The sequence below is a fragment of the Onychostoma macrolepis genome, chromosome 23 (genome assembly GCF_012432095.1).
Source record: "Onychostoma macrolepis isolate SWU-2019 chromosome 23, ASM1243209v1, whole genome shotgun sequence".
Classification (NCBI taxonomy): domain Eukaryota; kingdom Metazoa; phylum Chordata; class Actinopteri; order Cypriniformes; family Cyprinidae; genus Onychostoma; species Onychostoma macrolepis.
In genome coordinates this window covers 16,527,093-16,541,486 of record NC_081177.1, presented here as the reverse complement: position 1 = coordinate 16,541,486, position 14,394 = coordinate 16,527,093, and the positions used below count along the sequence as shown (strand labels likewise).

Sequence of the window (14,394 nt, the reverse complement as noted above, 5' to 3'; positions counted from 1 at the left end):
CTTAGCACTGGGGCAGATGCTGTTTTCTGCAGCCACACACTGCTGATGTGCTGGCAGATGATTGTTGACTCACAAAGTGACCTTTATTCTGCACCTTCACTGGCAGCGCTGTGTCCTCTGAGGAAGAGTGTTTTTAGAGCTCACTCCTCAGGGAATCTTCTACATTTAGAACACATGAAGCGCGCTCCTCTCTCTCTGACTGTCATGTGTGCACACACACACTCTGCAGTGATTGGAGGTTGACAGCAGATCGAGTTGGTGAACTGATGTCCATGTTTAAATGAGCGGCTGCAACCTCTGTGTTTGCCCTTGCCAGCCATCTGTTGAGACATGTTGTGAAAAACAACTTCAGCACATGGCATCATTGACACATAAATTAAACCCTCAAAAATTAATGGAATTTATCATCAGATGTCTGCCAGAAGAGCGTTTTTAACGACACTCATCGCAACTGTGGGTTTGTTTATTACATCAAAAATGTTTGGACTGGCTCATTTCATTCCTAAGTAATTAAGTGCAAGATGTTGCGCTATGATTTGAATATATTCATGTATAAAAGGCATAATATGCAATGGATATTCAGATTATAGCACATATTCTGCATAAGTGCCTTAGTGATTTTATATAATAGCATGATAAAAATATTAAAGACATGAATTTTCATTAAAACAACATTTTTAAAGCTAATTTATTATGTCTTGTTATTCTTTAGCAGTATACACTACTGTTCAAAGGTTTGTAAATTAATACTTTTAGTCATCAAATGCACATTAAATTGACCAAAACTGACAGTAATGTTGCAAAAGATTTATATTTCAAATCAACGCTGTTATTTTAAACTTACTATTCATTAAAGAATCCTGAAAAAATATTTGAATGATTTCTGAAGAATCATGTGACACGGAAGAAAATTCAGCTTTTCCACCAAAGGAATAAATTACATTTTAATAATATAATAAAATATTAAAATAAAATATTTTAATTTATTTGTATTTTTGGCCAAATAAATGCATATGTAGTCTTAAGAGAATTGTTTCAAAAACATTAAAATATTCTTATAGCCCCCAAACATTTTAACTGTATGTAGGTTAAATAAACATTAATAATTGGCTTTTTATAAAACTATTGTGAACAAGTGTTTTGCATCATACATTACTATAGTTTCTATTTTAGTAGACTGCAACACTGTTTTGACCAATCAGCATCCAGGACCCACTTTTTTATTCTTCTTTGGCTTGAAAGCTGCTAATACATTTTAAATTATGCCAATGAAATCTCACTTTAACAGCTGTATAGTATTTGAGTTTGATGAAAGTGCTAATGTTACTGTTACATTTAAATGAAAAATTATAAAAGTGAACTCTCTTGTTTTGTTATCACAGCTACAAAGGAAGAGGCATATAGGAAACGACATTGTGGCCATCGTGTTTCAAGACGAGAACACTCCATTTGTGCCAGACATGATTGCCTCCAACTTCCTGCATGCTTATGTAGTGGTGCAAGTTGGAAATGCCTGTTCTGACAACGTCCTGTACAAGGTACATCATCACAGTATTACTGCAATCTAGCGCTTCTGTAACACTACTCTGCGAGTCAGTAAGTGATACATGCATTTGTCATTGTCCAGGTTTCAGTAACAGCGAGAGATGATGTCCCCTTCTTCGGACCACCCCTCCCCAACCCAGCCATTTTTAAGAAAGTGAGTAGATGAATCTAAATAAATGGAAGTGGAGTATTTATGCATTGCACTAGCAACGTCAGGGTCATGGGTTCAGGTCCTAAGGAATGCACTGATGAAATATATACCGTAAATGCTCTTTAAGTGGCATTTCAGGGAAAAAAGTATCTGCTTAATACAATTCTTTTCATTTCAAATGTTTTGGATCAGTAAGATTTTATTAAAGGCTGCAATTATTTGATTAAAAATACTGTAGAAACTGTAATATTGTGAAACAGTATTACATTTGAAATTTATTCCTGCGATTTCACAATTTATTGCTGTGCATTTCAGCAACATTTATCATTATTATTTTCAATGTTAATAACAGTTGTGCTGCTTAATATTTATGTGGAGGACTATAAAGTTCAAAAGAATGGCATTTGTTTGAAATATAATTTTTTAATATTTTAATGCCTTTACAATTACTTGTGATCAATTTAATGGATTCCTGCTAAAAAAAAAATAATAATAATAATCTTTTAAATGGTATTATATGTAAAGAAAAAAAAAACAATTGTTCCTCTCCATCCACCTGTATCTCTCTCATTTGTTCTCCTTCTGCATCTTCCTGCCTCTCTCAGGGCCCAGAGTTTCATGAATTCTTGTTTACCAAGCTAATCAATGCTGAATACGCTTGTTACAAAGCTGAAAAATTTGCCAAATTAGAGGTGAGTGTCATTAAGTTGTCAGAAATCAGTGCTCATATGCAACACCAAGGTTATGGTTTTAAATGCAATGTATTAATCAAATGTATTTTGTGACTAACAAATGCATACATGTAAATGTCCTAAAATAAATTAGCATTAGTTTACTATGTATCAAATGTATTCTATGTCTAAATACAAGGATGCTATCCCACTTTTATCACCAGGAGCGTACCCGGTCTGCTCTGCTGGAGACGCTGTACGAGGAGCTGCACATCAACAGTCAGGCTATGATGGGGCTGGGAGGAGAGGAGGACAAACTGGAGAATGGAGGAGGAGGGGGAGGGGGCTTCTTTGAGTCTTTCAAGGTAATCCACAAGGACACAGGGCTCTGGGGTCTCTGAGAGGGCACTTACGTCCAGAATAGAGGAGGATGGGGATGTTTGTGAAGCATTGCTGTGGCTTGTGTGTGAATGCTGGACGGGGTGGATTTGGTTTGTGGTCAGAAATCTTTTCCTGACATGAGATGAGTTGTTCATTCAGAGCAGTGTTATTTTACTGTCTTTATATACTATTATATTTGTATAATAATATAATATTTTTGATTTTATTTTATTTTTCTGTTTTCATTTTAGTTAAAGTTTTAGAAATCTTGTTGTTTTGTCATTTTTATTAGTTTCCTTTTTAATTTGTCTATTTAGTATTAGTTATTTATTAGTTTTTATTTAGTTTAGGTTTAAACAAAACAAAAATTAATTCAGCCTTAGAAACTAGCTGAAATAAAATAAGTTTAAGTTTTTTATATTTTATGTCAGTTAACAGTTTTATGGTTTTTGTTAGTGATAATAACTCTGGTTCAGACTAGTCTTTTTTATCTTGCTGCTGTTATTCTTTATGAACAGTAGCATTTTTTTCTCTCTTGGGATTTAGATAGCGGTGTCTTTATGACTCCAGCTGCCAAGTGATGTAACCGATGGTACCTAAATTAAATTAATCATTACCATAATTAACACTAATTATATCCTATTAGCACATTGTCGAGCATAGATGCACTCATGAGATTTATCTTATGCTCTACAGTGTTTTGCTTCCTGAAATACTTTGCAAATGAATCAGTAGTACGTGATTAATCATACAAGACATACAAGGCATTATGCCAGACGAGTATATAGAGGTTATCTTTCAAGTAGACTGAATTTTCCATAGCTATAATTCATTACAGACAGAACATTTGTATGTGCGTGGCAGCCGGGTTTATAACTGAAGGTGTTCAGTGGTGTTCACGCATTGATTGTGGTGTTCACGCATTGATTGTGGTCATCCAGACATGAAAAATCAATAACTTCTCATAAATCATTTTCATTATCTGTCTTTTAACCTATTATATTTGCTTCCGCAACCACTTATTCACACAATTTTCATCAGCAGCTGTCAATAGCCGAAATCATTAGCATAGACACAGCTCATCTGTGGTTATGGCATTGTGGGATTTTCCCATGAAATCGGGCAGCACTTCAGTGCGTGATGTTTAATCAATATCCATTAACACTCAGGCAGTTCTGCCCTCTAATGGTTGCAAGCTTCAATCGTGAGTAGCCAAGCTCTCTGCTAGCTTCATGTCATCTGTCCTCCCTCCGCCCACTTGCTTTTTTCTTTTACGAACAAAACTGCACTCTTCGCTCAGGTGTTGCTCGGGTCGTTTTAGCTACTTGATTCATTGGCTTCAGACCCACTCCATTGGCCCTCGCTGACCTGCCGCTGCTCACCGTGTCTCCTCCTCATCTCTCCCTGTGCTATAGCGGGTGATCCGCAGCAGGAGCCAGTCTCTGGACACCATGGGCCTCAATATCAGGAAGTACACAGTCTCCAATAGTCACAGCGGCAGTTTCACCCACAACAACAACAACCACCACTCACCAGAGACCCCCAAATCCCCTGGGATAGTAAGTAACCCCCCGCCCTACTGGCTTTCCAATGGGCCAAACTATGCTAGTCCCCTCACTTCCCTCCACTTTGAGGTAAAAACCCCAGTCCTGGTTACACATACTTCACTAATTCCTGACTACACTGAGAGTTAAGCACACGCACAGATCCTCTGAGTTGCCAAAGTGAGAACAAAACAACACAACGAAGATGAAATAATTCATGATTAATCATTCCCATTCCCCATTCCCCATTCCAATTCCCATCATGCTTTTTGTATGTCATCTCTGCAGCCACTGATCTTATTCACTGGACCTTTTATAGTTTTCCTCAAGAACGTTTCTTGAAAGGGTCACTTAAATGCACTGGTCTTGCTCATGTTCGCTGCTCTACAGTCAGGATTTCCTGAATTAAAAGGGTCAATGACATGAAGTTCCTATCTATTCATTTATTCTAAAGTACATTAGAAATGTAATTAATAGATTAATTGACTTCAATACATCTCTTCTATGATAAGTCTGTTTATAATTTCTGTATTAAAATAAATTTTGATATTTTTTAGAACAAAAATAGAAATTAAGGGAAAAAACCTTAGGTAATTTGGCATGCATACATATATAGATATACAGTATATATATGACATGAAGTTATGACATTATATATATATATATATATATATATATATATATATATATATATATATATATATATATATATATAAATTTTATTAAATAATTTGTAATATTCTTTTAAAAATAGTACTACCTTGAAAAATATATTTAAAAACCTTTTGAAAATAATGATGATTGCATGGCATTTGTCACATGACATTTTTTCAGACAATTTTATTTCAAAAATGATATTATTATGATATAATAATGATATTATTATAATTTTAGTTTTTCAAATCCATCCATCAGAACTTGACACAAATGTTTTAAACTCGATTTTTAAAACTGTTTTCTTTTTCTTTATTGTTTACTGTTTCACTTTTACTGTATAAATATGTCATTGACCCAAAAGCATGTTATATGAATTTGCGCTTTCCCCAGAGAAGACTGTTATTCCTTTAACCCCCATAATAATCACAGGAGGTGTGTGTGTTGGTTATGGTGAAGATGAGGTCTTCTGAGGGGTGCATGACATAAAGTAGTCTGGAATGTGTTGCATGTTGCTCATGAGGGAATAAAATGCTGTCAGATCTACAAGGGGTCATGTGAGAAATTATTTTGTTATTTTCCTTGCAGTGTCTCTCAGGAATGAATATTATCTGATTTTGAAGTAGGATAAGGCGGCCTGCAGCAGTGTTAGTATAAAGATGGTTGTGAATGTTTTGACCTTACCACATCCCCCACAGTATCAGACACACATCAGCACCGCGTAAGAACCTGCTGGGAGAGTTACATATTTATGTGTGTGCATGTTGAATAGATTCTGCTGCGCTTATGTTTTAATATGCAGGTGTCCTGTTGGTAAGTATAATGCTTGCACAGCTTAAGTGCAGAGACAGCGTCCTCCGGCCGGCCAGCCAGCTCTTGCTCCATCAAGCGCAGCGGCTGTTATAGTGCTGCTTCTTGCCCTGGGGACTATCACACACTGAGAGCCATGCTAAGTCATGCCAGCGCCCCTCGTGAGCACAACTCATATGAGTCGAGTGAAATCCCACTTTCCCCACAGGGACTCGCACTGGAACAGACTTCAGAGTTACTGAGCCATGCCTCTGTCACAGTTAATGTTTCTGTTATTTATAGCGCTATCATATGCCATGTCAGTCAAATGGCCTTCACAGAGGTTATGCAATGAAGAACAAAGACCAACATTTTAATGGTGAAATGAGTGTAAAATTAGAAATGGTGTATTGATTCACCCCCTTATGGTGATTAAGTCAGAACAATCAGGGCCATTGAGAGTGATCTAAGGTCCTCTGTGACAGTGGTTATCAACTGGTTTTGCTGCAGGACCCATTATATTGCATGTCAAGTGACAACTGAAGACTTACCAAAATTATTTATCGTAAACAAGTAAATAAAAACACATTTTAATTTACACTGAAACTTGCATAGGTCCAACAATATGCAAAATTAGTAACATAAACTGGATAGTAAAAGTAACAGTTTTGTAAATTCAGTTTTTTATTTTAATATTTACTTTTTTTTTTTGTATTTTATTTTAGTTTTTGTGCAATTTAATTTTATTGTAAATAAAAACTTCCATAAAGTCAGATTGAAACTGTAAGGTGCTTAGGTCCAACATTATGCAAAATAACAAACTGGAAATTTGTAAATTTTATTTTATTTTATTTTATTATTTTAGCATTTTTCCACATGTGGGACCCTGATATGAAAATGGATTGGCTTCAACAGGCCAGTTGAGAGCCACTGATCTATGATATAACTATGAGTATGCATAGTTTGCATTTTTGCAAGTTTAACATAACACCTGGTCCAATTAAACAGAGCTCAGTTACCAAAATAATGCATAAATGTTTATTTAACAGCATGATATATATGAACTTCCTTGTCTGACTAACCTGACTTACTGTTAAACTGTTCAAATGTCAACTGTCCCAATGTCACCAATTGTGTGCTATGTGCTCCTACTTCAGCTTTCTTGTCCTTCACAGGTCCCCGTACCTGCTGAGGTTCCTCCGGCCCTTTTTTCCTTGTGTGGTTACTCTGTTGTGTTCATGACAGCTTCTTTCTTGCTGTTCATGCTTTGATGACTGTCTCTCCAGCAGATGTTTGTAGGCTATTTTGTTTGTATAACACATAACCTGCTGCATGGACTCATGATTTCTCTCGTTCTCTCTCTCTTTCTCTGTGGGCTCTGTGCAGTCATTGCTTGTCCCAGGCAAAAGTCCCAGTAAATATGGACGGCGTGGCAGTGCCATAGGAATAGGAACCATAGAAGAGGTTCATGTATAACTCTCACTCCTCTCTCATATGCATCATTTGTTCTCACCGCATGACTTTTACAACATACAGCTGCAGTTACAGTCAGCTAAAGCCCTTTTTTCTGATCATAATATAAAATTATTATATTATGTATAATATTATATATAATATAAAATTATTCAATTATTCACTGATCATAATATAAAATTAGATTATGGAAATTCATATTAAGGGCTGATGCCATATTTAATTTTACACAAAGAAAAACGAGGCTGAGAAATGGATGTGCATCCAGTTTAATTTGTTTTACTTCCTTTAAGTTTTACTTACATTTTTTAGAAATGAGGTTTATTTTTTTATGTTTTGTTAACAGAATGATTGCCACCAGCTATACACCCACCCAGTTTAAATTAATCAAAATAAATAAATTAAAATTTCATTTAGTTTCAAATTTCAATTAACTTAATTGATATACTAAAACTAAACTAAAAATGAATAAAAACTATCTACATATATATAAAACAAAAGATAATAAAAAGGCAACACAGCAAAATTACTAAAACATACATGAAATATAAAAATAATAGCAAAATTAGCATTGGTCTATTCTTCACAGCAATGTTTTTAATTGTTTTCAATTAAATATGGCATTTTACCCTGAATACATCTACACGTCTACATCTAACATTCTAATTTCTGTTTTATTTCATTTAAATTTTTACATTGTATTTTCACTTTTTTCCCCCCCAGTAATAAAGTGTGGCCGATAACCGATAAATTATTTTGCTTAAAATCAGTCATTTTAAAAGCTAAAGTGAATTTAGGCACCACAAAATAATAATGTGCTGTCTGAAAAATGGATATTCATTTTGAGATTAATTTAACCAAGTATTTCATTTAAAGTGTTAAGTTATTATTAATTCATAAATTATTAGTATGTTGCAAAGATTAACTTTAAATGAGCTTTACATGATGGCGAAGTTCAACTGTAAAAGCAGAGGAAATGGGCATGCACAATTAAATATCCAATATCGGCCAATAACAATAAAATATCTTTAATATTGGCCGATAACTGATATGAAACATATATTGTGCATCCATCATTTTAACAGCAGATATTCATGCCATAATATCCAGTCTTACTAAACAGGCCATATTCCTATTGAACATAAGCAACATTGACAGCAAGAATTGTTCAGTTAGAGTCATATTGCACACTTTTATATCCTCTACCACAGTTCTTTTTAAATGACCCATGTACATCTATATAGATTCATCTACGTTCAGCAGCATTGTTTCAGTATTTAATGTTCATGGTGAAAAGTCACAGATTTCATCATAGCTCCCCTTCCAGCATCACTTCCTGCGTGCAATGCATAGCTCTGCTACGTTTTTAATGTCCTACGTCACTTCTTGTTGTGTAGTATGTACTATTCAGTGTATTTCTATCCCCTCGTCTGATAATTGTACACTCTTTGCGAGCTAATGGCATAGAAACACAAAGGAAAAAGGCAACAGAGAGTCTTTCCGAAGCCTTTGAAGCCATTTTAGATAAAAGCCTTTTTTGAAGGCCTTTCATTTGAAGTCATAAAGCAGTAGCTGTAAAATCCCAGCGCTCAGGCTTGAAGAGAACAAAGTGTCCCCAGCGAGAGCACAGCCGCCCAATGATGCTCAGGAGATCCTGCTCCCATCTTTCATCTCTCAGTTCAGGCCAAAACCCTCAAGCGCACACTTCACATCCACCCTGCCAGTCAAGCTACGAAACAGTGTCTTTTGTTCTCAAAAAGACTGGAGCACGCCACAGATAAAAGAAATAAATAGACTACAATTGCAAGTGGTATAACATAGACCTGACCTATAGAGGACGTATTATCCTTAAAGATTCCTTTGAGACCACATGGTGACCATCAAAGTGTCAAGGTGTTTCTGTATGAATCCTTGACTCACGGACCTTCTTGTTCTCTCCTACAGTCTTTGATCATTCCGGGAAAAAGCCCAACTAGGAAAAAGTCAGGACCTTTCAGCTCTCGACGTAGCAGTGCAATTGGCATTGAGAACATCCAGGAGGTCCAGGAGAAGAGGTAAAGGGGAGGAGGAAACTTCAGAAGCTGCTATTGTGAAGCATGACAATTTCAATGTGACAGATTCGGGCACCCTTGTGCTCAAACCTGCTTTCAGAAGCAAGATTTTCTGTGAAATTCATATATGCACTACAATTCAAAAGTTTGGGCTCAGAAATGTTTAATTTGATTTCAATTTTAATTTGATTGTTTTGATCAAATAAACGCAGCCTTGGTGAGAAACATATAAAATGAAATAAAAATAAATCCAAACTTTTGAATGGTAGAGTATGTGTGTGTGTTCGAGAAAGAGCAGGGCTCAAAAATAGCAATCACATTATGGCTCAGGCCAGTTTGAGAGAGATATTATTGACAATGTTAGTACTGGTTAGACGGAATGGTTATATCTCAAAAATCGTACATTTATTGATCATGCACTGTACATGCAAAAACAATACAATACTTAATATAAAATAAAAGAGTTATAGGCAGAACATAAAGTGTAATATTACATTGAATTTTACACTCCTTTTGTGTGTGTTTATGTGTTTGGTGAAGAATTGCCGCTCTGTTGTCAGAGGACAGGACAGTGCTCTGTCTCTCTCTACCCAGCGTCACTCTCAAGAATGGGAGGCTCACCGTGGATCCCTCCAAGTATAAATGCCACCATAGAATGCCACCTCTATAACCATAGAGTAGCTGCTTTCCTCACCTGGCCATAGCAATGCATCTGAAATGCTATGAATTATGGCCTTTAGCACATTATTAAACTGGTCACACATGCAAAATCAGCATGCTAACTGATTGGTGGTCTGCTAATTTTTCAGCCAATCAATGTCTGTTTTACTGATTTTGCATGAGCTGGCCTTTGTTGTATGTGCTGTAGTACTTACAGGCCCTTTGATTGGTGTTTCTCCGAATTCATGTGTTTCAGTATAGTGATGTGAATTGGCATGCACTGTTGTATCTAACCTAACCTAACTCTGAGTAGACTGCAGTTGAGCTTAGACTGTCGCCTCACCTTTGACGTGTAGTTTCAAACACAATGCTTATGCTGCCCTCTGATGGTGAAAGTGTGTGTGTGTGTGTCTGCAGCAGTAGAGAGTGCTCCCCCAGCACACAGAAGACTCCTGACAGTGGCCACGCCTCCCAGGACCCCAAGTCTGAAAACTCCTCCAATCAGAGCTCTCCTGAGGTCCTCATCACCAAGAACAGGTAAAGTCAAAAGCATTATCCTGAGTGATGATTGATTTGATTTGTTCACATATTTCAGTGAGCCTTAAACCTTGTGCTTTTATGTCTCAAGGGTTGATTTCAGCTTTTTGCGTTAAGATTTGTTCAAATTGTTTTTGAAACTTTCTACTATGCCTTTGTTTATTTTTGCTTATTTTCAAATGTATTTTAATGTGTATATTATATTGTTTTAATTTTGTCCCAAACCCAGATCTATCTTAATCTACGAAAAAGATAAAGTATAATAAAATATAGATACAATATAAATTATTATAATATTTAAATAGTTAAATAAACATCTTTCATTTTAATAAACGTTTCATATTTAATTTGAATACTTCAAATGTTGTGTGAGAATGATGTAAACACAGTGATTTATTTTTGAAAATTGAAATTGCCAGTACTGATGGACTGGTTATGTTCCAAAAATCTTACATGTAGTGAGTGATCATGCAGTGATCAAGCAGTATGATACTCTTTGTGTGTGTGTGTGTGTGCACTTGTACAGCTATCTTTGTGAGGGCCGGTTTGAGTTTTAGACCATCGGAGTGAGGACAATCTTGTAAAGTGAGGACATTTTGGCCGGTCCTCACTTTCTGAGACCCCTTTAAAGGCCTGTTTGAGGGTCAAGACTTGGTTTTAGGGGTCAGGTTATAATTGGGTAAAGGGTAGGTTTAGGGTAAGGGTTTGGGTGAGGCACTTAGTTCTGAAGGTTAGGGTTAGGGTAAGGAGCTAGAGATTGCATTGTGTCAATGTATGTCCTCACAAAGATAGCTCTACAGAGTTGTGTGTGTGTGTGTAAGTAAAATGTATACAGTATAATATATATAAAATCTCTATAGATAATCTAAAAATTCCGTTCTTGCTTAGACACCTGTGTTAATGAAGAGCAAGTTTGAGATGATAAATAAAAAGGTAGAATTTTTTATGGTGTGTGGTGTCCAAAAAGGCTGTTTTTTCAATTATACAAAACATGGAGATTTTTTTTTTTTTTTTTTAAATTACCATCACTTCCTTAATTTGAGGTGAAAATTACATGATAATGACGGAGAAAAAAATTGCTGAAAAAAAATGTTCACTGCTGGACATTGTCAGTTATTGCTCATATTTGGTGATTGATAGGGTTTGCTACTAAACCCTGGATGTGCGTTTTGTTGGATGCAAGCGATCTGACAGCAAGAACTATGGGAGTTGCTTGTTACAGATGAAGGCATTAAGAACATGGTTTTGTATGTATGTATGTGTGCGTAGCTCAAGCATCTACTGCCGGGCTCCCTCCATTCCTGAGGCTCATGACCTGTCCCGCTCCTCCTCTAACGCAAGCAGCTTTGCTAGTGTAGTAGAGGAGAATGAAACCACAGAGGCCACAGAGGACTATGACACTGGCATGGTGAGAACAGCGCATTTATCATCAACACATTCAAGTAATGAACATCTCTAGAAACAACACAGTCATTGCATGCAAACTGTCTTTGGCACAAACATGTTCACAGCACAGACTACCATTTAAAAAAAAAAAAAACACTAAGACAAATTTCATATGTTTTGTCAGTATGTCTGCTAGAGCAATTTGTTGTATTTGTCCCATTCAGGAGAGTCTGTCATCAGCAGATACTCCTCATAAACGAGACTCGTTCACATACAGCACATGGCTGGAGGACAACATGAGCACTGCCAGTACAACCAGCAGGGGGAGCTCACCTGGTAAGAGACTCACACCCTTAACATATTTATAAAAAATAAAACATCTTTGTGTAGTGGTGTAGCTTTATCTATTATCTATTTATCTATTAAATAAATGTTCTTATGTTTCCAGCCGGGAAAACAGATGGTGGAAAGAACCAGGAGCAGAACCGTACAGACATCCGCATCAAACTTGAGCGACCGCATGACCACAAGTCCACATCTGTGAGTCTTTACTAGCCTAGTCTAAACATAGTGAATTTAATAGTACCTGTTTTAGTGTAAAGTTAAAGCAACTGTTAATAACCTTTTCAAAAACATAAAAAAATCTTATTGACTCCAAACTTTTGAACAGCAGTGTATATATTATGCACACAGTTTGCACATAAAGGATGGCAGCTTCATTACTCAGTTATTGGGTGAGTGTGTGCCTTTTATTTCTGTCTGTCTGTTGTAACTGTTGCTGTGTGTGCATCTGTGCAGAACTGCTAGCCCCTCCTGCTTGACTGCCTGGACATCCATCAACAGGTTAGATATACTGAACCATGACTGAATTCATTTTCTTTCATCAACTGAAGATGTGAACTCATAATCTAGTATTTTGTATAGCCTATATTATAATATTAAGACAACCTTTTAAAGTTCTGCAAGTATATGACCAGTGCATAAAAGTGGTGCATATTTTATATAATTTACATATGAATCATGCTATTTTTTAAGGCTGAATGAAATAATACATTTCGGGAAAACTTACAAAAGATAGACCACATAACTTTTTTCTACTTGAATGATGGAAAACGTTTTGAGATATTGTTAGTGTTTTCAAAATATGCCAGAAATTATGAATAATTTTTGGTAAATGCAACCTCAGCACCTGAACCTTTCAAATGTATTGTGTTTTGCTCAGCAGCCCACAATGTATTTGTCAGTCAGTTTTTTTTAAAGAAATTAATACTTTTATTCAGCAGTGATGTCTATAAATATTAATCCTTAGATGTTCTATCAAAAATGTATCAACTTGAACTTCTCCACAAAAAATATTAAACAGTATTATTATTCAACATTGATAGTGTTTCTTGAACTCCCAATCAGCATATTAAAAGGATTTCTGAAGGATCATGTGACACTGAAGACTGGAGTTTGCCAACACAGGATTAAATTACATTTTTAAATATATTCAAACAGAAACTGTTGTAATTCTTATAATATTTCACAATATTACTGTATTTTTGACCAAAATGGCTAATTTTCATTGATAATGTGTGTAATTAGTTTATGCAGTGTATGTGACAACTCTTATACATTTTTAATTTGTTGTTCATGCTAATGCAATGTCAGCGACCTGATTATTGTTCCAAACCTTATTGTCCAAACAGCATTTCCATTAGAAACACCTTAGAGAGAAAAGGAGAACTGGAGTTTATGCCGTTACTTGATGAAGAAGAGGATGACGATGATGTACATGCCCCAGAACCACAATCATGTGACCATACCTCCATCAGGACACTCACTTCCCTCGCAGACTTGACCAGAAACAGGGAGGAGTTGGTTACAGGCAGCCAGAGACTGTGCATTGGCCCTCCTTCTGGCTTGTCCTTCTCACCTTGTGAGTACATCAGTAAATGAATGAGAACCTCCTCTGTAGCAGCATCTACTGACACGCCACTGTTCTGGTGAGTGGCTAAACTAGCAGGTTATTTGAGGTCCTAACACTGTGCTGAAATTAAATTCTGTGAAGTTTGTCTCCTATAGAACATTTCATCTGCTTGCACGACGAAAGCTTTTTAGCCCTGTCCCAAATGGTGGACTCTGCAACAGGGAAAGAGCATCCTTCTGAAACCTAAAATGACAAATGGGAGGCACTACGGTCTCGAGGACTTCACTATAAGTACAGTACACATCAAATGTGCTATTTAGGACAGGGCCATAGAGACCAAACCATGTCTCATATTCTGATACTGATGTTCTGTCGTTCAGATTTCAGGTGTGAAAACTCTTCATCTGATGTTCACTGATGTACATTATTTAAGAGTAACATCACTCCAAAAGTTCAAAGAAAAAAAAAAAAGATCTTGTTTATCAATGATTGATATTTCAGTTCAGTTAAAATGCGTAGGGATGCACCGATATAAAAAAAAAAAAAAATAGCATTACAGACAAGCTGCTAATAATTTCGTGTTATGGCCAATATTAAAATTCTATACTATTTTGTAAAGAAATAACAAACAAAAATGAAC

The 14,394-nt window shown here is 36.0% G+C and overlaps 1 protein-coding gene across 19 annotated transcripts in view; it reads left to right on the top strand.

Moving 5' to 3' along the window:
- The window catches only part of rap1gapa (RAP1 GTPase activating protein a), a 104,758-nt gene extending 91,091 nt beyond the window's left edge, over positions 1-13,667 (top strand). For 14 of the 19 annotated variants that reach the window (XM_058763450.1, XM_058763451.1, XM_058763449.1 and 11 more), the window contains 13 exons: positions 1,383-1,538; positions 1,628-1,699; positions 2,302-2,388; positions 2,592-2,732; positions 4,164-4,382; positions 7,122-7,199; positions 9,153-9,262; positions 10,337-10,456; positions 11,726-11,864; positions 12,067-12,178; positions 12,291-12,382; positions 12,641-12,685; positions 13,534-13,667. In XM_058763450.1, the coding sequence (XP_058619433.1) occupies positions 1,383-1,538; positions 1,628-1,699; positions 2,302-2,388; positions 2,592-2,732; positions 4,164-4,382; positions 7,122-7,199; positions 9,153-9,262; positions 10,337-10,456; positions 11,726-11,864; positions 12,067-12,178; positions 12,291-12,382; positions 12,641-12,649 (1,335 nt within the window). In that variant the 3' untranslated portion in view covers positions 12,650-12,685; positions 13,534-13,667. Of the gene's footprint in view, positions 1-1,382; positions 1,539-1,627; positions 1,700-2,301; positions 2,389-2,591; positions 2,733-4,163; positions 4,383-7,121; positions 7,200-9,152; positions 9,263-9,799; positions 10,309-10,336; positions 10,457-11,725; positions 11,865-12,066; positions 12,179-12,290; positions 12,383-12,640; positions 12,686-13,533 lie in introns of those variants that run through there. The other 5 variants (XM_058763442.1, XM_058763455.1, XM_058763447.1 and 2 more) reach the window with 5 other exon arrangements.
- Positions 13,668-14,394: the final 727 nt, after the last annotated feature.